The sequence below is a fragment of the Hoplias malabaricus genome, chromosome 4 (genome assembly GCF_029633855.1).
Source record: "Hoplias malabaricus isolate fHopMal1 chromosome 4, fHopMal1.hap1, whole genome shotgun sequence".
Taxonomy (NCBI): Eukaryota; Metazoa; Chordata; class Actinopteri; order Characiformes; family Erythrinidae; genus Hoplias; species Hoplias malabaricus.
The window spans coordinates 18,793,497-18,817,174 of NC_089803.1; the positions used below are offsets into that span (position 1 = coordinate 18,793,497).

At 40.6% G+C, this 23,678-nt stretch overlaps 1 protein-coding gene across 1 annotated transcript; it reads left to right on the top strand.

Moving 5' to 3' along the window:
* The first annotated feature begins 4,948 nt into the window (after positions 1 to 4,948).
* stc2a (stanniocalcin 2a) lies at positions 4,949 to 18,726 on the top strand. The gene is made up of 4 exons (XM_066668651.1): positions 4,949 to 5,387; positions 9,755 to 9,897; positions 13,522 to 13,733; positions 18,294 to 18,726. The coding sequence occupies exons 1-4, from the start codon at positions 5,255 to 5,257 to the stop codon at positions 18,640 to 18,642; spliced, it is 837 nt and encodes a 278-aa protein (XP_066524748.1). The 5' UTR covers positions 4,949 to 5,254; the 3' UTR covers positions 18,643 to 18,726.
* Positions 18,727 to 23,678: the final 4,952 nt, after the last annotated feature.

Genomic DNA, 23,678 nt, shown 5'->3' on the forward strand with positions numbered 1-23,678 from the left:
GGTAAGTGGATGACCGTCGACACCCTCATAAAATGTGAAACTGTTCTAACAGCTTAAGCCCCAGTCACTTTTCAACATGAGAGGCAAATCTGAGGAGCAAATATTTGTGTACAACTGCACTCTGAGTCCCCCGAGAAACCTGAGCAGTGAAGCGTTTCTCAGTAATTCCAGACCAGTGGTCAACAGCCCTGCATACTGGACATGTACAGCTCTGCAGAGCTCACCTCCAACAACTAATCCACTGCTCTCGGCCCATGTAGGGTTGGCTTCCTAGACAGGGATTAAAGCAGAATTCCAGCAATTTTTCAAAACTTCTGTATAATTAAGTGGTTAAGGCATAAGTCATTCAGAGTGGTTTGATGTGAAATGCACCGTTCTGAAGAGACGTACCAGATCACAGCTCTTTATAGTGGTTATGATAGGAACCAGACCTCTGGAACGGGTGATGTCTTGAAAAGCTCCTCAGACGTGAGATAACTACAAATACGCCGCGTAAAGTTAGAGATATTGGTTTATGATACTTATGGGATAAACCATAATTTTCAAAATGCCTTCATGGCAGAGAGTCATATCCAAGGATTTGTAGAAATACAGCACTTAAAGAAACGGCATTTCTTTGGATTTATTATTTGACCATTTTCCACATCACACATAAAAGATCATAAAAGATCATATATTTATTCGTAAATAAAATGGCAAAGGCATCATCTGCAGACGATGCTGAGAATAAGGTTTTTTTTGTTTGTTTGCTTTTTCTTTTAAACAATGCACCTTTTCAAACCACCCTTTTTGAAATGATGTTTAAATCTCTGTAATTGAAAGGTGCAGAAATGTTTAACAACTGGTAAAACTCCTCTTTAGGCCAAGTCCTGGGCTACAGCATCCTGAAAGGAAATTGCTCATTAAAGGGGTTATATTCCACTTTTCCCACAAGTTAACACAGTTCTGGGATCTTACTGCAACATCTGTAATATACTTTGGTCAAAATTCCACAAGGATCAAACACCACAATAGCAGTCTTCCCCAGTCTAAGAACAACCAGCTCCAGCGTCTGTTTCCTTTAAAGAAGAACGTGCCACGGCTCAGTCCAGCTCCAGAGAACAGGAGGAATGGGGGAGCAAGGTGCAGAAGCTGTAGATTTTAGCCATGTTTGCTTTCTTCTCTATCTTCTCCAGTCTTGTTTTTCTCCATATTTAAAAAGAACAATTACTTCCCTGCACTTGTTTTGCTTCATTTAACCACGCCTTTGCTCTCACATGGTCTCACAGGTCCAGCAGTGTGATTGGAGAGACTCAGATGAGGAGGCAGAAGAATTCTAAAATCCCCGCACATGATGTAGGAAGCAGCAGAGAATACGAACGGCTTGTTTAATCCCATGTTTTCAGACTTAGGTGGTCTTCTTTCACAGTTTGTGCATTGGTAGGAGCTGCATATCCCCAAATTCAATGCACATACACTGAAAAAAAAACAAAAATCATAGTGTTTTTCAAACTATGTCCTCCTTAAAATAAGAGTGCAATGGGAATCTGACCCATAACAATTGGTTTCAAGATTTTAGATGTGAATTAGAGTTTAAACCAATAGGACGAAACACTGTCTTACGTTCTTTAAAATAACCATTCCTTAAAAAGTCTTGGCTTAAACATGTAATTTAAGAGAAAATCTGAAAAGATTGTGTACTCTTCACAGTTTCTGAAAGAGTGATCTCCTGGAAGATCCACTGTATCAGTCCAAAGAAATCTCTCCTGGCACCTTTCTTTTGTACCGTGTTTAGACCAAGACCTTAACAGACCGTCTGAACATTTCACATGGATCAGTTCTCTTCCTAAACCAAAGTCCTCATGAAAGGAACTGTTTTTCAGAGATGCTCTGTGGTATTCTCAGAACATTCCTTCATTAAGGGCTTGGCTGTCTGCTTAAAGCTCTCAATTTTGGGGCTAATTTTCCGCCTACACACACTTCACTTAAGGATCAATGGAATCCTCCAAGAAATGCAGCTGGAACAATAATAACCCAGAGTGGCCTAGATAGTATCCTATATGGGCCCAAAATATCCGATCTGTGAACAGGAAAATCAAGATCTGCTCTTTAGTTAACGGGGATTAACTGCACTTTTCTGTGAATTCCTTCATTAAAATGACTGGATGTGAGGAACACCGCAATTATCAGACTTTGTTTACATATCAATGACTAGTTTAAGCAGAAATGTAAAGTCTTTAAGATTATACTATTTTAAATGTGTTTCTTACGCATGTTGGAGGCGTGTCTTAAACCGATGCCTCAGAGGTCCCGTAAAATAACACTAGCGTAGAAAATGTGTATGTTGGTAGTTTTAGGTGTGCCCTTATACTGTCGGCAGGAGTCTTTGGGCTATTTGACTTTGTGTAATGTGTCTGTGCGTGTGGCTGTGACTCAGTCAGATGTGCACACATGCCCATGGCCTTTGTGTATGGATGTGTGAATGGAGCAGCTGCCTTGGGGGGGGGGGGGGGGGTGGTTTGAATGATGCAATCCCTGCCAACCATTAGCGAAGAGTTGTCCCCTTTTCTTCACTGTGTGAACTTGGCACACACCAGCTAGAGTGACACAACAGAGGCAGAAGATGATCTGTTCGCTTCCATATGCATCCACTCGTTTTTTTCTGGCAAGTGAGATATTCTTTCGACCAATACAAGTTAAGCATTTGATCCTATATGACTCTGGATGATGGTTTATCAATCTGTATCTCTGTGCAGTTACATTGATTAGGGGTTGTGTTAAATCCAGCACCATTCCAATAACCACTGTCATACTAATATATATATATATATATAGAGTGCTATTACAGCAACTAAAACATAAAGTTACTTTAATCTCCAACACCACACAATTACAGCTGCTTCTTACAGAACTGCTAGATCTGCTGATGAAATAGACTTTCCTCCACAGATGAGAGTCAATACTGTCTGAGCTCACGCTTTTAGAACAAAGCAAATATTTGAAATGAACGACATGACTGAGAGGTTTAAAATTCACTGACGTGTAGTGCAATGGACATTTCTGTTTAACGAATAATTTAACACAGAATGTAATAATCTAATAATTACTAGGGATGGTCATGAATTAATACATTTGTTGAGAAAGTTGTGAATAATGATTTGTATATTAGGACAATCGATAATGTGCAGATTAGCTTTACTGCTATTACTAATACTCACTTAAATACTTTATGTCTGAATTTTAAAAAGACACCCCTAAAGTCTGTGCTCCACCAGAGGGCACTGCAAACTTTTTGCACTGACTGAAGCTCTTCTGTTAAGCGTAAAAGAACAGAAACCCAGAGTGCCAAGTTCATGTTCTCATTTTGACCAAGAGCTAGCCAAATGGCTAACAGAGCTAGCCAGTTAGCCAACACAATGACACTCTGTGAACCAAGCTCACAGAGCAAGGTTGTGGGTTCAAGTCCAGCTCCGGGTGACTGTCTGTGAGGAGTGTGGTGTGTTCTCCCTGTGTCTGCGTGGGTTTCCTCCGGGTGACTGTCTGTGAGGAGTGTGGTGTGTTCTCCCTGTGTCTGCGTGGGTTTCCTCCGGGTGACTGTGAGGAGTGTGGTGTGTTCTCCCTGTGTCCACATGAGTTTCCTCCGGGTGACTGTCTGTGAGGAGTGTGGTGTGTTCTCCCTGTGTCTGCGTGAGTTTCCTCCGGGTGACTGTCTGTGAGGAGTGTGGTGTGTTCTCCCTGTGTCTGCGTGAGTTTCCTCCGGGTGACTGTCTGTGAGGAGTGTGGTGTGTTCTCCCTGTGTCCACATGAGTTTCCTCCGGGTGACTGTCTGTGAGGAGTGTAGTGTGTTCTCCCTGTGTCCCCATGGGTTTCCTCTGGGTGCTCCTGTTTACTCCCACAGTCCAAAAACGTTGGTAGGTGGATTGGCGATTCAAAAGTGTCTGTAGGTGTGAGTGAATGTGTGTGTCGCCCTGTGAAGGACTGGCGCCCCCTCCAGGGTGTATTCCTGCCTTGCACCCAGTGATTCGAGGTAGGCTCTGGACCCACCACGATCCTGAACTGGATAAGTGCTTACAGACAATGAATGAATGAATGAATTACTTAAGCAATGACTGAAAGTCTATCACTGATAATCATTTCATAGGCACCATAAACAGTGGTGCACAACAGTGTAATCTGATGCATTTGAACCTTTCTGAGTATTCATCGTCCTAAAACAAATGAAACTCTATTTAACACTTGATCAGTGCCTTACAAGTGATTATCTTCCACACCGTTGCATTTCTTTCCATTTTTAAAATCTTATTTTACCCATACATACATGCACGGTACTCACATGCTGAAACACGTTGTCTTTCTTTTCATTCTAATTCACCTTTGCCATTATAGCCTACAGGAAATAATGAAATAAGGAAATGCTGACTGAATGAGCATGCCATATATATATATATATATATATGAGTGGCATTCATTAAGTTCTAAGTATGGATATCATGTTCTAATCCTGCAGCTCATGTCATAATGGTTCTAGGAAGTGTATAAAGGGTATATAAAGAAAGCATCAGCTCATTATGATTGCTGCAGTTGTTAGGAAAACTAAGCCTTTATGAGTAACACCTGTTTTCACGTTTGAAGAAAGATTTCAGTTGAAAGTGAGGTTCTGATGTTAGTGACAAATTTTAGTTTTTCAGGAAAAAATTCATATATTTTTTTCATGGAACTAAAAAGCTAATTACTAGATAACTAACGAATATATAGACGTTAAGGGCAATTACATAAAAACATAAACATACAATACATATAGTTTACTTCATACCTTAACTTTTCCCCTTATGCCACTTGTATGCAAAACATAGACGTGGGTGGGACCAACGCACATCTCTGAGTCAAGTACAAGCTTAGTTCACTTCTGTAGAGAACGCAGTGGCAGAGTTTGGAGCTGTCTGTCTGCTACTCTTTTATACCTACGACGTAAGGGAGTGAGTGTGGGTTTTTAAAGCTGCTTCTACACAACCACTACTACCACCAACCCCACCGCCACTCACTCTCCCTCTCTACGTTGACACTCCCCTCAAACTTGGAGGTGGATTTCGGCGCTGCTGATTGGCTGACGGCGCGGCGGCTGACAACACCTGCTTCACCGATTCATCAAACAGTGACACGCGGCGAGATATAGGCGGCAAACCGCGCGCGCTTCCACGCTCACTGACGCTAAAACTCTCGCGTCCGGTAACACATCGTACATCTCTCTTCCTCTCTCCCTCTCTTTTATGCAGCAATGCTGGTCGCGGTGCTGTTGCTCGTGCTCTCCGTGTCGACTGCGCGCGGCGGCACGGACACTGCGGACGCGCACGAGGGACACGCGGAGAAAACGGCGAGCCAGAAAGGACGACTTTCGCTGCACAACACAGGTACGCTCTCCTCAGCCGAAAAGGGGCTCTGTAGCTATTGTACAGAAAAAAGAGGGGTGTTTTTTCCCATTCATTCGTAGGAATAGTGGAACCCTTGTGGGTGCAACAAACAGAAGCATTTAAAGAACCTTTTACAACAGGTTTCCTATCTTCTCATCTCTGAGAAGAACCACTGATCCTTGCAAAGGACACGTTATGCATTGAGATGATGATCGGGGCTGTGTGTATATGCAAGCATTGCCTTAACTAAATACCCTTGGGGGGACCTTTCTATTTGGGTTTACAAGGCAGAAAGCATCCGCGCGAGCGCGTGGACGCGGACGTGAGGGAAATCATGGGCGCCTCTTAATGCTTTTAGCACCCTCGCACACGCACGCTAAACACACACACACACACACAGAGACAAATGGGGAGCCTTCCGCCTCCAGGCACGTGTTCTCGCAAGACTCGGTGTTTAAGGTTTTTCTTCGCGCGTGCCAATAAACACGCACCTTCTTTCGTAGCATCGCCTTGCATTGCATTGAATCGCATGTCACTGCGTTTTTTCCATTCCTGAAGGGAGGAAGGTGATCTACCGTGAATGCACGCGCGCGCTCGCGGCCAAACGGAGACTGCAACTCAATCTCTTCGTAAACTATTAATAGCACGGCACAAGGTAGGCAAAGATAGGTAATGCATACGGTGGCGTTTCTCTGAGGCGTATGTGTGTGTTTGTGTACGTTAGAAATGCTCTTTTCTGGTGGACGTAGCAATACTGAGGTGTATCTACATAATGCTAACTCCATGCAAAATGCCCGATTAAACCGTGCCTTCAGCCGTAGCTCTAAGCAAAACTAATCAACTGCTACAACTTATATCGTAGCAGGAAGGAACAGCCCAAGTGATGCAATGACCTCTCCCATTGCATACACGTCTATTTGGTAAAGTGGATCAACGCTAAAGCCTCTGCCCTTGGGCCAGCTACTTGGCTACTCACTTTCTGTGCATGTCTTTTAGAGAGTAAAAGAATACAGGGGAAAGGAGTGAGACGTGCCCTGGGATTTCTTTAAATGTAAGCTTAACTTTGGCTGAATCTCGGGCTTCTCTTGGCCCTGAGCTTCACTTGGCTGTAAGTGGAGCTTGAATAGTGTAAAAATGTTTTCAACCCAGGGGAAAGGGCTTTTCAGATCTCTCGTCTTACAATGTGTTTAGACTTCTCGTTTGTTCAGACAGCCCAGACTGGTACTTCAATGTTCAATGTATGCTGTGATTAGACTACACGTTTCTTACATAGCCTTGGCTGTGACATAATATCCTGGTAGTACATGGATTACAGGGATTAGACTCTTTTTGCTCATAAAGACTTGAGTTTAATTTAAACTCTGATAAGACTGTCTAGTTGTCCATAGCTCTGACTGTAACTGGTTTGTTCCTTGTAAACTCTGACATGGCGGTCTATTAGGATATGTCTCTTATTTTAATCAGTTTTTATTATTATTTATGTTGTGATCACACTGCTGATTTGTGCATTTAGTCTTGGTTGTATAGTTGTTTGCTCAATTTATACATATATAATTATAATCAGACTTTTCACACAGCCCAGATTGTAACTTGGTTTCATTTATAGTGAAAGGAGGATGTGCATTTGCGCATACACCCCAAATTTTAACTCGGTGGTTTAATTTTGAGTGTAATTAGGTTGCTTGTGTGTTCACACAGTTATGACTGTAACTTGCTTGATTTATACTGTGATTAAACTGCCTATATGTTCATGTAGCCATAATTCTAAATAGCGTGTAATTAAGCGTCATGTATCCTCATTTGTTTTAATGCACACTGTGATTCTACTGGCAGTTTTTCTATCAAATGTATTGCACCTTGCCTCTAAGTTTAATATCTGTGTTTAGTTTGTGTATTAGGACATTAAGCCTTTATTGTAACCTGTGGGTTTAGTTAATTCTGTAATTAGACTGCTTATATGGGGGTGGTGCAGCAGGTAGTGTCGCAGTCACACAGCTCTAGAGTCCTGGGGTTGTGGGTTCAAGTCCCACTCCAGGTGACTGTCTGTGAGGAGATTGGTGCCCCGTGCCTATGTGGGTTACCTCCCATGGTCCAAAAACACACATTGGTAGGTGGATTGGCAACTCAAAAGTGTCCAAAGGTGTAAATGTGTGAGTGTGTGTCGCCCTGTGAAGGACTGGCGCCCCCTCCAGGGTGTTTCCGCCACGCGCCCAGTGATTCCAAGTAGGCTCCGGACGCACCTTGACCCTGAACTGGTTACAGACAATTGTTCCAATTGTTATATGTTGGTCTGATTTATAGTGTAATCAGACCTTTTTTTGGGATATATATCTCTGGCTTTATATTTGTTTACTGTAAAATGGGATTACACTACACACTGGACTGCTTAATACAACCATATTGTAATGCTGGTTGACTTAAGGGCTCCTTATACACCCATAGCACCCTGAAAATAAATCTCAAATACAGATGAAACTAATCTATTTCTATTTGACCCTGATCTCAGAGTATATCACATAACAGTTTATCAGGTCAGGGAATCTATCGCACTAATCCACAGGGGATGTGAAGGGAGGCAGTTTTCCAAGGGAGGGGTGATTCTTGGGCCTCCCCTTGCATCCCCCTGGCTGTAAGATTGTGAAGCATGGCTTTTCTGCACACTAGAGGGACTGATCTGTAGCAGATTTGCATGCAGGAGTCCCTCAGCCGGTCACAGCGCTGTGTAATTCAATGCACGCTGTGGCCAGCTCGTACGATCCAAGCACATTCCCGCACAAATGCCAACACAAGCAGTGCAGACAGCGGCTCACTTTTCCTGAGCGCTCCAAAAGTTCAGCTCACTGCCCCCACCCCCATCACAGAGGGTCCTTCTGTTGACAGCAACCATTTCTTCAGTCAAACTAATAACCTGCTGTTTGCTTTGACCGCGTGTGCAAGTGGCCAATCGTCGTTATCTTGGGTGGATGGTTCAGGTCGGCTGTCTTTGGCCCACTTCTGAAGCTGAACAGGATTCCTAGCCTAAAAAAAAAAAAAAGGGAGTGTGAGGTTGTTGTTCTCTCACAGTTCACAACAGCCCTTTCCCATGCTGGTGACTTAATTATTATGAATCTAATTAAAAAGAGTTGTGTTAGGTGTTAGGTTAATATATGGCCTTTTGACAGTCCATTTTACATTGCCTTAATTTGTTTCACCCATGAATGCAGACGTGATGCTTCTCAAGAATCACCTTCACCATGATCTCAGACAGGGTTTGGCTAATACTTAAAATTAGAAGAGCCTTACTGTAAATAGACAGACCTGAAATAACATATTTGGCTGTGTTTGTTAATGGAAATTGCATAATACCAGAAAGTCTTCTCCAATGAATCCTTGTACATTGGCCAGATCCAGTGTACAGAGAGCTTTTTTAATTGTATAGATACACAAAATACATATTATAAATATGATACAGTGGTGTCTTCATTTAATACACTTTCTCCAACTATATACAGTCTGATACCCTATATTGTATTTTTTCATCTAGGATTATAATGTATTGTTAATTACACTGCAGGCACTGAGCATGATGCAGTTAATAATGAAGTAATGAACTTTAGTCTCCAACATGATGCAGAACAAACATCACATTTGTTTTGTTTTGTTTTTCTGTCCCACAACATATTCATTCTCCCAGTGACATAAAGGCAATCTCATCCCTGGCCTATATACAGTTAACCTTGCTTTTCCACAGCTCTGGCATCCACTGCCAAATGCCTCCCAGTTTGATGGACTTTAATAGCATACCTTAATTACATCAGAGCTCCCTCTATGCTAAATTTGTCCTCTAAATACAGTTCTTACATTTTCAGGGGAGAAACAAGGCCCAAAATAGGTCCTAAGCAAGCGCCTTCCAAGCGAGCAAGCATGTGAGGTGAAAGGTTGTGTCATTACGCTCACGTGCTGTTTAACTTAATTTCTCGCTAAATTCAGCAAGCCTCTCAAGCAGTAAAAGCCTCCGACATAAAAAGGCATCGGGAGTAATTTGTTTTACCAAATACAGCTGTGTGCAAAATACTGAAAACTCCTGGATAAATATTTTCAGTGAAAATAAGTTTGTACAGCCTCCAGAGGAAGTTATGACACATTTTTAATTAGATTTTTTGATTTAATTCATTTTTAATCAAAGTTATTAAGCACTTGAAAATAAACTGAAACTGTATACTAAAACTGGCAGACACATTATTTACGAAACGTATTATTTGTCCTGGATACGTCTGTATATTTGCAGGCATATTTAGGTTATAAGCTTAGTGGAATAACTTAAGTATAGGGTCATTCTAGACTTATTCCAAGTGACAAATCATATTCTCTCTCTCTCTCTCTTTCAGCTGAGATCCAGCACTGTCTGGTGAATGCTGGTGATGTGGGCTGTGGCGTGTTTGAATGTTTCGAAAACAACTCATGTGAAATACGTGGATTGCAGGAGATCTGCATGACCTTCTTGCACAACGCCGGCAAGTTTGACTCACAGGTAGAGTACAGTAGTGTTCTGACTACACATTAAAGCCAAACATACTTAAATACTGAATTTGTCATATGCTGCAACATTACAGATGCATTGTAATATACATGTATTCAATGTGAAGCTGAAATGCGCGATAGGTTGTTAATGTCATGGCAAGTACTGAACATCTTGCAAATTCTGAAATCATGCATAAAAACCTGAATCCACAAAAACAGCCCAAATATATCAGAGATTTTACGCTTGGACCATTCTAGCTTTAACATCCAGTTCATTCCTACTGCGCATGCGGCACAGTGTGTTTAAGAGCTGTACTGCGCTACTGTCCCTGCAACTGCAGACATTTAATGAAATCCCCCACAATTCTCCTCTTCCTCTTGTCTCCTATTCAGGCATTAGGGTCCACTATTTTTTTTTATACCACCAACCCCTGAGGTTCTTACACCAGTGCACGTATAGATTATTTTACACATCCATAGCACTGAGAAAACCTCAGCTCCCATGCAGCATGCAATTACTTTGCTGTCAAAACATAAAGGACAAGTTCTATGTGACAGAAATGAAACACAAACCTCGAGAATTAAATATGAAATCAATCTTTTTGCTATGAAGTATGCCCAGCGCGATTTTATCTCCTCAACTGCTGGTTTCGCTAGATGTTTGGACATTTGGTCCGTCCAAGATACTGCTTTTAAAGGTTGCTTTGGACATTTGTTAATGTCGAATCCAAAGCTGGTCTGAAAAGTGGCTGTACACTACGCTCTCCCAGAACTGTCTGCTGCATTTGCACCCCAAGGCTGATAGTGGGTGTCATCAGGCGGACATGGACATTTCAGCCATTATTCGGGGACCACTGCTCGTCCTACCTGGTGTCTCTGCACTGCATCACAGCCATATAAATAATCACATCATGATTGTGATCAAAGCAAAACCCACTCAGATCTTGCTAACTATGATGCCCCTCCCTGATCATAAGTCAGTACATCATGTAAAGTTTCTTTGTGAAAGTGAAATGCAAAGATGCCTGACCCATTTCACAATATTTCCTTATTGCATATAACATTTGCAGAAGCTCTGGAGGAAAACTCAGAAAGCTACGGAAAATTTGGCAGAGTAGCTCTGCTATGTATGATCCACACCGTGTGACAGCAAAGTATGAATCGAGTAATCACTTTCAGTTCTGTTATTTTCACCAAGATTTCTTTCCAGTGTGAATCCACCATAATACTGGGAGTAGTGGCAGTTACAGAGCCGTTTCTTCTTCTTAAAATCTACCATGCTTTAACATAAAAGTTATTAACTCTATAATAACACAGCTCCAGGGGCCTGGAGGTTGTGGGTTTGATTCCCGCTCCGGGTGACTGTCTGTGAGGAGTGTGGTGTGTTCTCCTTGTGTCCGCGTGGGTTTCCTCCGGGTGCTCCCACAGTCCAAAAACACACGGTAGGTGGATTGGCGACTCAAAAGTGTCCACACACGTAGGTGTGATTGAATATGTGTGTTGTCCTGTGAAGGACTGGCGCCCCCTCCAGGGTGTATTTCCGCCTTGCGTCCAATGATTCCAGGTAGGCTCTGGACCCACCGCGACCCCGAACTAGATAAGCAGTTACAGATAATGAATGAATGAACTCTATAATAACTGACAAGAAAGACTGTGAGACAGATAACTGTGGACAGCTTAATGAAAATCAAGAAGAAAAAAAAGCCAGCGGGTTATATACAGAAATATTGTACTTACGACAAATTACAGTACTTACATTTATGATATTGATTTCTTGATTATCAATTCTGAATTAAAAATCTGCCAAGCTTTAAAATAAAGGTTATTACATCAAGAAATAATTCTATGATAGTGTCCTTATTTGATACAAATAAATTCAGTTGCTGAAATTGGTTTGCCCTTTTGGGGCTAGGACAATGATTTGTGTAAAGCTAATTTGAGAAAATGCTGGTTTTGAAAATAGTTATACATTTAAATATGAATTGTACAGTACTGAATAGAAAATCAGTGACATATGTGCTGATCTAGCACTTTATAGCCAAACGATTGTTAGCTTCCAAGCCAGCACAATAGCCACAAGCATGCCAGTCACCATATAATACAGCACATTTTCCTTTATTACCATTCAGTATAATACAATAAAACACACTGAGAGGCAGCCTCTCTTCAGCTCTATGGTCTCTCTGTCTGCCTAACTATCTCTCTGATTCTTCATTGCTTCTCATGCAACCAAAGTTGTCTCCATCGCTGTGTTCCCTCACTGCATCTTCCTACACAGCCCTTCATTCTTGTTTACTTTCTTTGTGATCCCTAACTGCCCTGCTCTCTCTCTCTGATCTCCTACTGTCTTACTCTACATGATCCTTCATTGTGGCCCCTTGTTGTCTCTTTTTCTGTGATTCCTCAATGATGTTCTCTCTATGCAGCGCCTGGTTGCTTCTTTCCGTTGCTTAGTGCTTCCTCCATGCCTCTGTATCTCTCTCCCTGAGTGCTTCCTCTTTGCCACTCTCTCTCTTTGGTGCCCCTCAGTGCTCCACTGCTCTCTGTGACTGGCAGTGCTTCAGGCTCAGCTCAGGTTTCACGAGGTGCAGGTGGATAGACAGCGGAGAGTATGCAGTCTGAAACGCAGTCTCAAGATGCTGTTAGCTCTGTGTCAGTGTGGATCATAACCTTAAAACATAGATGAGCACGTACGTGCGTTTCAGGAATTGCAGTGGTTCATGTTAGGCCAGCAGATGCAAGGGTCCCAACTTTTAAAGACAGCTGCACTCGTGCTTTTCAGTTATATTCTTTGCATTTTTACATTAAAATAAAACATTTATACACTTTCAAATATAAAAAATTTGCCAGGGACACTCATGAATAAAAGCAAATGAATTTTATGCTTGAATTCAAAACAAAAGTTTGCTTGCTGGAAACTGGCAAAGCGCCAGCAAAGGCAGTTACTCTGGCTGTTTCTATTTTAGTAACATAGTATTAACAGATATGTGTTTTAATAATCCACAATTTGTCACAGAGACATAAAATGAAGCTGCTAACTGCTACTGAAATGCAAAACCCACAGCTGGTGCTGACGTAGCAGGGAGTGTTGATGTTATTCTGTGGGTAGGTCATATTACTTCAATGTGTCAGTCATTTGTTCAGTAGCCGATGATTTCCTTAATGTTAAAACTGACAAGAAAACTGTGAGACAGATAACTGTAGACAGCTTAATGAAAATCAAGAAGAGTTTATGAATGTAAAATATGTATTATTTTTTAACATTTGGTCTTATGATATAAACAGAACGTTATACATTGTTTAAAAGAGTAAATTAATCTCTTTAAACATGCCCTGTGTGCTATTGGGGCCAGATCGATGTATAGATATACCCAAAGTAATATTGATATTCATTGATATAACTGCCTATAATTCATGTTTATTTCAACAGGGCTACAGCACATCACTGTGCAAGACTTTCTGTTATTTATTTGGATTTAAGGAATGTGGTAGCTGAGAAGATTGTGGAGTATACAGTTACATGAATTGCTAATTTTGATTATCATAATTATTAGCTACAACAGTTTCATATCAGTTGGGGCCATAATTGCAATGATGTCAGGTGGTAACAAAGGTGAATCTTTTGTGTTCGCAGGGAAAGTCCTTCATCAAAGATGCACTTAAATGCATGGCGCATGGCCTAAGGCACAAATTCAGCTGCATCAGTCGAAAATGTCTTGCCATAAAGGACATGGTTTTCCAGCTGCAGCGCGAATGCTACATGAAACACAACTTGTGTTCGGCGGCTAAGGACAACGTTAATGTCATCGTGGAGATGATCCACTTCCAGGACTTATTCCCTAAAGGGTGAGTGCTGCTCAACACGCAGCTACAGGCCACCCTTTCATTCTGCTCCCTGCATGTCCTCGTTTCATTACACAAAGCGCCATTTAATGGCGAGCTCATGAACCTTTTATGCAAACAAACATGCCACTCAGCTATTACTGCATAATGTTCCTTTGATTTTGTCTGTATAAAACAAAGACAGACACTGAGCACCCAAAACTGCCATATACTGTACGTTAGAGCAGATTATATCCCAATTAGCTAACGGGTACTTTTCCACCCGAAAAAGACGGCTGCGGCTAAATAAAGGCCCACAAAAGAATGATGGCAATATTTTGGTGGATTTGTTTTTCTGCCTGGTGTTTGCATATGGAATTGAATAATGGTCTAAGTGAGGGAACCATTAGGGCTTGGTCGTTAAATGCTTCTTTGTATGGTCTCATGAAAAAGGTACATGCTGTCACTGGTGGGGTGACATAACGTTCCACTGCAGTTTTCTCTTTAATGGAGCGCTGAGCTGCAGTGTAGCCCAGCTGGAGATCCTGCCTTTAGGGCAGAAAAAGTAGGTTCTTTCACGGCCATTGTGAGGCGGCGTGAGGCAGCAAGGAGCAGAGTCTGAGGCTGCAGGCCTCTCGCTGAGAGCATGAAAGTAGAACAGCAGCTGAGCAGCAGGGTTCCACTTCACTACAGCCCATGTTCAGATTATGAGCCTTATTGCTCTGTTCTGATATTTCTCACAGCCGATCTTTCTGTCTTGACACTTTACATTGAAGGTGACCCATATTTCTCATCATCTGTGCCATTTTCACATTTTACCTTCAGTTTGGCTGATGCTTATACACCTCATACTGAGTGAGGATAATGTGTATCTAATCTAGGAACACAAATGAAGCTGACTCAGATCAGAGTGGAAAAGGTTCAGTTTTGTGGTGAAGCATCACTGAAAAAAATCAGATGTCACATTCCATTCCAATGGCATTGGTGTTACATAATGCTCTGTAATATGAATGTGACCATTATTTCTACATTAAGTGACTTTGAAATGTGTACCACGTTCACACCACTTTCACCTCTTTATGCTAAAATGTTCTCCAGGAACTGAAGACTTAATTTTGAGAGGACTGTAGCATTAGTAATTTCTAATTTGGTTTAATCCACATACCTATGTTTATTTTGATAAATCTAATTTTCAAAGAAGCTTAACTGTTAAGGGAAACAAAAATGGCAGAGAGCAGTGGGAGGTGAACAAATTGGGGACGTAAAAATCGGCGTGCTTAGCCTTTGAAATGCATTCATTACACTGTAGCCATACATTTGTGTGTTAATTTGTATGGGATGGCCTGGGCACGTTGGCCAAATTATTGTTATTTAAATTTAGTAATAAACTAGAGATGTCCCAGAGTTGTCCTTTCACACGTGCAGCACACAGAAGGTGTGTCAGAGGTGTTCTCAGAGGGAAATGTTCTGTGTGCTGCAGCTGTTCAGTGTGTGAAGGAGAAACTGTAGAGTATTAAAGGCAATATTTTGAGGATGTTTCCTAAGAATTGGCTAGCTCTACAGTCTGTTTGCATGTTTATGAAGCCCCAATGTCTGTAAATGGGTAAAAAAAAAAATTAAAGTACCTTGGTCCATTATGCTAGGCTTTCTATCTCTGCTTATGGCAGAAAAGTGGAGGAGTTTAGACATTGAAGAGACCACCAATGTTGAAAAGCATGAATTAAGAAGACTTTTGTAGCAGAGAAGTGAACTTTCCACCCCTTTATGATTGCTCTATTTCTGCTCCATAGATGGGTAATATTGAGTTATTTTTGCTGTAGAAGGAGCTGACTCTAAATTCAGGAGACCATTCTAACCACTTGAAAGTCTATCACACACCTAAAGTGCTACAAAAAAATGAACAAATTGAGTACCAAATGAGTCTCTGTGGTAATTCAAACAGTGAATGCTCAATCATAGTGCTCCTCCATAAAAGACATAGCACTTCTGAACACAAACAAGTGAACAGCATTTCCCCATAATCGTAGCCATCCCCTTTAACAACTCTTTTCACACATGCCGACTCGGACTATACTTAGAGTCTCTACTAGGGGGTTTGTGGTCTAGAATCTGCGTAAAATCTGAGTAAAATATTGCAGGTGTTTTGTGCTCACACACACAGCTCTTTCTGATAAACTCTGGAACATTTCTGGGTTACTGTGTATGTGTGAAAAGGGCTTAGAGTTAATAATATATATATATATATACACACATTTGGCAAATCCTAATGCTCATTTACTCTGGTAATTAATGTAGTTGGAGTTTTACCGCTATTCTATGCATAAAACTACATCTAAGAGGCATTTTTCTGGTCAGCTTGCACTCAACCTGTATAATGACTATCCATAAACTGTATATAATGTTAAAGTCAGGGGATTGTGGGGGCCATTACAAAAGCTTCACTCTGAGTCCCTTTAGATAGTCCATGGTGGAATTTGAGGTATATTTTGGATTATTATCCCTTTAGTAGAAGCCTTCCTCTTTTCAGCATAAGCCTGTTAATAAATGGACTGTTATTTACTTCCAGGATTTGCTGGCATTTTGTCGAATCCATCCTTCATTCCTTCTGTGCAATACTGCCTATGCCACTGGCAACAAAACCGCTTTACATCTGGCAAGCTGTTCTTTTGATTAAATGCAGTTCTTTTTTTCTGTGGCCATTTAGATTTCTTCGGTCCACAACACTTGAGTCCAAAACTCATCTTGTGATGCTCTGTAGCACACTTCAAATGCTGTTTTGTGAGGTGGTTGCTGGTAGGATCAGGCAGGCCTTGCGCCCAGTGATTTTGGGTAGGCTTCAGACCCACTGCAACCCTGAATAGGATGTAATGGTTACAGAAGATGAAAAAAATTAAATAATAAATCATTCTTCCATGGAAATTATGTTTGCGCATGCAATGCTGAACAGTGGATAACCACTCCTGCCTCAGCTTATCAGTCATATGGGGGCTTTGAATTGCCAATCTTACAAGTTTAAAAGCGGTTCTCTCAAAGTTTTCTTGGTCTTCCAGCTCTCACCTTAGCCTCCACAGTCCCCCTGAATAGGCATTTGTTAATAACATTCCTCACTGTAGAAACCACAAGCTGAAAATGCTTGGCTATCTTTCCCTGCCTTGTGGGCATCAATTATTTTCATTTTCAGATCTTCTGATGCTTGCTTAGAGGAGCTCATGGTTACTTAGTGTTAGCACAAGGTTTGAAGAGTTAAAGAATTTATGAAGCTTGGAAACTGGATTCAGCTGACATATCCTAATTACAATTTATGGCATGCCTTATGATTGATTTTTATGACTGAGTTTTTGCAACACTTAGGGTGTCCAAACATTTGCACAGGCCATACTGATAATTTTGACTCCAAATGTAATTTATAAAAGAAACCATGAATTTGGGATTTGCCAAAAATGTGTTTTATGTTTGATTAGCCACAGATTGTAAATTGGAGTAAAACAACAAAATGTGTCATTTGGCTAAGGGTGCCCAAACTTTAACATTCTACTCTATATGCTACACAAAGTGGTTTGGCTCAGCTAAATATGTTCTCAAATAGAACTTTTTTTCCCTACTGTCTGCCACACCACCACTTATAATACAAAACCTAGAGGTTATAACTAACTTATGTGTAGGCTAGAAATTTGAGCATGGGCATGTTCATATTAAAAGCTACCACTTCATCACCACTGACTTCAGTCTAATAGGATGGACCCACATGCTTATATTTGATCATTTAAATTGCTTTCTAGTAAATAGCATGCACTAAGAAAAATAAAAATGCATATTCGTGATCGTTTTAAATATTTCACATTTGCTTTTTTGAAATTTCTACCCCTACACTCAAATATTTTGGCGAGTGAATCGGTAGCACATAAATCATAATTATAGTATGTTAATAATTGTAAACTTTTATAAAATCATTCTCAACTCATGAATACTTTAGATATCAACAACAAACAAGACATACTTAACTCCCCGCCTATCAGGGACTGATTTATAGGTTTCATCCCTGGGGCCAGGCATACTCTACAGTCATGGTGAGAAAGTCCCCAACTTAGGTTTGGTCAACACCGCTACTGCAGTGAGAAATTCCCCAGCTCATGGGCCATTTAACTGCACATCTGTGGTTAAAAAAAATCAGGCCTGGTCAGACACGACCGACTAGGCTCAGGCCTAGTCAAACACTGTCACCATGGTGAAAAGTGATCAGGTTTACGCCCGGTCAACTCCACTTCCACAGTGAAATTCCTTGACTCAGGTGTAGTGAACTGTGATGAGAAAGTTCCTGGTTGCCCAGTCAAAGTCCAGCTCAAATAGGGTTGTGTTACAAAAGTTGGTAACAGTTAATTAGACCGATATCAACTTGTGTGTGTAGCATCTCAGTAGAAGCCAACATAATTGTAAAATGTAGGAACATTAGTCAATTAAGAGCACAGTTATCTAATAACATGATAGTTACCAAGGTTTATGGTATTAACATGTATGTATAGATAATATATGGTATTCTGACCGCCATTTTTTCAATAATATGACTATAGCTCTGGTTGCCCTCAGGCCATACGTGGAGTTGGTGAATATTTTACTGGGCTGTGGAGAAGAAGTGAAGGAGGCCATTGGTCGCAGTGTGCGAGCACAGTGTGAGCAGCACTGGGGTGCACTGTGCAACAGTCTCAGCTTCTGCCCCTCAGCACCACCAGCGGGCAGTCCTGAACGACGTCCAGCTGGACCATCGCATCCCGAACATGATCACCCCAGAGGCCCGCGGCAAGGAGATAAAGAGAAGCCTGGAAAAGGGGGCTCCGGAGCCCATCCTAGGGGCCGCGGCCAGGGTTCTCGGAGGGTTAGTCTGGACGCTGCCATGGCTGAGCAAGAGGACCCTGAGACCACTGACATCCGGAGGTGAAGGGACAGGAAACTACAGTCCTGCCCATGACATCATCACCCTGGTTGTTCCCAGCATAGACTTTGCAATGAAAACAAAGGGCGCAACTAAAAAAGAAAAAAAAAAAGTGCTTTGAACTTACTTGATTCAAATGCATACTTCTGTTCCACATGAATAAAATGTAATCATATCACAAGCATTCAGTGACACCATAGTGCACTTTATAGTGATATAGAAAGTTAAGGCACATCTGGTCATTAGACATTCTGATGATTTTCCAAGTGAAAATAAGTTAAAATATTTTCTATAGAAAACACATTTCTGAACACTTTTATTCACAATTACAGTTTATTTGCTGAATTTAAAATGTTACAAAAACAAATAAACAGGGTTTACCATATTGGGATAAAATGAATGGGTCATTTGCAAAACATTCTGCAAATGTGAACGTTTCGTGATGTTTGGACTAATAAGTGGCCCAAAACTAAAGACTGTAATAATAAAACACATTGAGCCAGTTACTAATTTTATTCATGGGGAAACTAACGTAGACATATGAATGAAGTTAACTCAACACACTGTGCTTTTTCAGTGCAGTGCTCACACAGTGAAGCTCTCCTCCTCTCCCTTCTCCTTTACCAGTCATTCCAGCACTACCAGACTGTACATTTTTTGCAGGGTATTTGTGATGTAGCTCATTTTGATACTGCAGATTTCATATGTTGGATAGTTATTTTGTTGTCTACATGGCAGTGGTTATGGTTCAGCTCTAACATAGCATTTCTGTTTCTCAAATCATACCATCTGTAAGATTGGATATTTTGTTATTTATTTTATTCTTTATGCAATGTAATATAAATCCATGTATATCTATATTTATATAAACATGTATAAATATAGTCTTCGTATGCAGTACAGATATACTATATGTATTATAGTATATATACTAAATATAGAATGCTTGTTGTATCTGTCACATTAATGCACCTACTACAATCAAACTGTAGATATGTAACATATTTTTTTTTTTGTTGGTTTCAAATTTGGAAATGTGTTAATTGCAATTTTAAATATTTGTTGATTAAATACAATATGTACAGTAAAGTCCAGTCCTGCACCTGACAAGGAATATATTTCTGACATTCTACTCTCCAAGGACATCCTACATTTGTTGTAGAACTTTATTTAACAGAACTTAAATGAGACTAGCATTTACGCTGCCTACAAATCATGTCAGAAAAATAATTACCAAGAGAATGTTTTTTTATTAACAATTTGACTTTCTGAGTTGAGTGCGTCAAAAGAAATGTAGAGGTAACTCCTGATAGTTATATTAACTGGTTGTGTTTTAGTTGTCCAAGAGCCATACATGACATGTTTGTGTTCTCATTCTACAGTTAGCTTAATGCCCGTATTAGGATTTTTGGATCTAAGCTGAATTTCACAAAGGCAAAAATGTGTTGAACTTTCAATCTGCTGCTATCATGGCTTTCACCACTTAAATGTAGCCAAGAACGGCCCACTACAGAAGGAAATATGACTGACATGCAAAAGGACCATTTACAAATCTAATAAGTTGGCATAACGTGCAGAAGGAGGCTGAAAGCCAATCAGAATGCAAATTGCAGAATCCTGACAGTGAGGGGCAACTTAACACACTGAAAATATCATACTCTGTCAGTGTCTATGGCTGAGACTAGTAACTGTCTACCCCCTTTATTGCCTTCTTAATGCCAACATCAGCAAAGGACCATAAGACTTCGGCTTACTGAAGCACACACGTGATATACTGGGTCCTTACAACCTGGAGAAAATATTGACCCCCACAAAAATCTCACTCTATATTTCACACTGATCCTCCACAGTCTTTCATATAGACTGTGTGATATTTCAATAAGTATCATGTCACTACCAAAACATCTTAAAACAACACATACAAACATGGTAGAAAGGGACCACAACACAGAACAGACAAAAAAAGATGACCCTTACCTAAAAGGCTACTGTTATTCCATGCACCTTTATTTTTTTTTAAATGAAAACACTACTTTACAAATTATGTTGCAGAACGATTCCCACCACAGAGAACACCACTAACCTCTTTTACCACCTACACAAGTATCATCTCACACAGCATAGAGATAATCTACGGAGGATAGCCAGAAAAAGTAGTTGAGTGCTAAAAACAATCCCCAGCCTCAGAGGTTGCAAGAAGCTTTTGCTTGCAGCACACTATATGGCAAAGAATCACAAAGATGGAAAGAGATAACAACTGCCACTACAACTTAACATCTGCAAAAACATGGCTCCAATTTACACAACGGAGGTTTTTTGAGTTGCTGCTAACACTCAAAACCAAGGTACACAATGTCAAGCCAAGAACACTTTCTTCGAGTTTCCAAATTTATATCAGGAGTGACATGCTACAAAAGAGGACGAAATGCTCTAGGTATTTTACTCTACTAAAACAACAGATATGTAGGTGAGACAGACACAAATCCCTATATGAACCTAATGATGCATGGTTTCCAAGACTCTGCAGTTGGTGTTTATTGACAGGATATTTTCCTGACAACCACACAAAAGAAATCATAGTCAGCTGTCTCAGGGAAACTCTTGAGTTTTGGGAACTGCATGAATATCATGTAGTCTGTGTCAACATGGATAAGGCCATAAAAACATCCTTGTACTTCAACTAAATGACTGAACATGTTTAGAGTGCTTTGGCCACCATCTTCACTTAGCCACTGATGAGTGTCTAAAACAATGTAAAATATATAACATATTTCAGTAATAATAAACCATATGGTATACCTCATACTGCCTTGAATGTGCCATTTGTTATTTTGTTACATCCATGTTAAAATCTTGATGAATGGGGTGAAATTTAAGTAAATCCTGTTCTGCTACCAAACAAATCATGCTGCAGTTTTTCTAAGCTGCTAAAACTCACCACAAATCTCAGTCTACCCGTATAATACAACCATAGAATATAATTTGAAACCCAAATAGCATGTTTTTTATTTTGTTTTTGTTTGCCCCCCCCCCCATTTTTTTAACCCCCACTCCCACCTATAAGCTTTTATAGTAAAAGACGAAAATGGAAATATAAGCCTGCCACTCAGCTTCTGAATATTAAATGCCTATTTAAAAGCTTTAAATCCATGATACCACCCCTGACTCTGTAACCAATATTAAAATGTATGATTATTTAGACCCCCAGTGCACACCTCCATAAAGTACCAATAAATTATTCATTCATCTCCAGCAATCTCTTCATCCTGTTCAGGGTTGTGAAGTGTCTGGCGTCTACCTGGAATCACTGGGTGCAAGGAACACAGGACAGGGCGACAGTCCACTCACACCTATGGACAATGTGACACAGCCAATCCACATACTATCATGGTTGGTGGAAGGGAACCACTGCGCCTGGAAGAAATGTACACACATACATGGGAGAATACAAACTCCTTCCAGTAACCCGAGGTGGGGATGAAACCAAAAACCTCAGGATGCTGGATCTGTGTGGCAGTGATGATACATTTATTTTCAAACAGCAAAGTATGAATTTAACCTAAGTGGAACTAGCAGTTATCTGCAAAAATATAGAGAGTGCCTTCTCTAATACATGAAAGAGAAGACATGCACTGGCCAAGGCTCAAGCAGAACTGAGTTTGCCTGTTTAAATTCAGATCACAGACACGCCTACCAGGTGGGGATCTCTGCAACAAATAACAGAAAGTGTCATGCAGCAAGAGAAAGCTCACTTTTGCATCAACAAGAAAACAGGACATCTGGTCCAAACTTGGCAGGTTTTGGACATTCTGGAATTCTAACAGTAGGCATAGTGTCAGTTAGTGTTCCATGGTATACCAATACAAGAAAAGTATCTCAATACTTTTTAATTAAAAACAGTACAATACCCCATATAATTAGTATGGATACTTTAACAGGAGTGACAATATTTCCAATGAGTACCACAGAGGGGCAGTTTGTGCCCGCAGTGCTTTGCCAACTCCCCCTTTTTTTTGCCGGTAGTTTCTGCAACTTTTCAGACCTTCTAGCGCTATTTAAAAAAAATTAAATAAATAAAAAAAATTACCTAGCACCTAGAACACCGGGACTGACCATGAGCAGAAGAGACAGTTCTCTGGACGCGGCTTGTCTGCTCCAGAGACAGAGCAGCACCGCTGGCCCAAACGGCAGCTCACACAAACAAGAATGAGCTGCGAATGTGCAAAAATGTGCTGCCAAAGACACATTTGCTTAATTTAATGTTGAATTTATTCCTTTTTATGAACTTCTGAACTGAGATCATAATTGATTGAGGCATTCAGCTTTATTTAAACAGTAAACACCTCTTATGAATATACATTACAGGAACGAAGGTGCAATTGGATCCAGAAATGGTGAAAGGTCACATGTGGCGTCACACTTAACAGGCTGATACCAGCGATTTTGCCAACTGCCCTAAGCTTGTAGAGAAAGTACATTACTTCTCCTGATGTTTTTTTTATTTATTTTGCCATGGTATAGTGTCGGTATTGGTATCAAGATACTTAGGCAGGTATCGTATCGAAAGTCATAATTTTAGTATTGTGACAACACTAACGTCAGTCCTACCATTGAGTTTACAGATGCCTTGTCTGGGAAGAAGTGCAATACTGTTTCATACTTAAAACTGGTACTCAGTTTTTTCACACAAGTCTCATCACAATGGCATTTGTCTCAGCAAGACAACTGAAGCCATTCTAAACTACTCAAATGAAAAGTGTGATGACCTGACCACTAAAGATCTGTCTGACACAGCTTCTCTTGTTGACTCTCGGTTCAAACCACTATATACAAAAGGGGCTGGAGTACATAAAGGCAAGAGATATTGCAAAACTGGAGAGGCACTGTCAGTGGAGGCAGCCCCTTCCATCAGCTACAGCTACTAGAGAAGAACCAGAGTTTTCTGCTAAGTGGCAAAAGAAAAGCCAAACAGTCCATCAGTCAAGCAGAAAGTAAACTGAAAAGGAGCCCAACCTGTACCTATTAATTGTAAAGGTAGGTCC

What these genes read in the sequence shown, in the direction of transcription:
- stc2a (XM_066668651.1), top strand. Translation starts at nt 5,255, where the DNA reads ATGCTGGTCGCGGTGCTGTTGCTCGTGCTCTCCGTGTCGACTGCGCGC. An exon ending in ACTTTCGCTGCACAACACAG is followed by an intron (nt 5,388 to 9,754) that starts GTACGCTCTCCT and finishes TCTCTCTTTCAG; the next exon opens with CTGAGATCCAGCACTGTCTG. An exon ending in CAGGACTTATTCCCTAAAGG is followed by an intron (nt 13,734 to 18,293) that starts GTGAGTGCTGCT and finishes GGTTGCCCTCAG; the next exon opens with GCCATACGTGGAGTTGGTGA.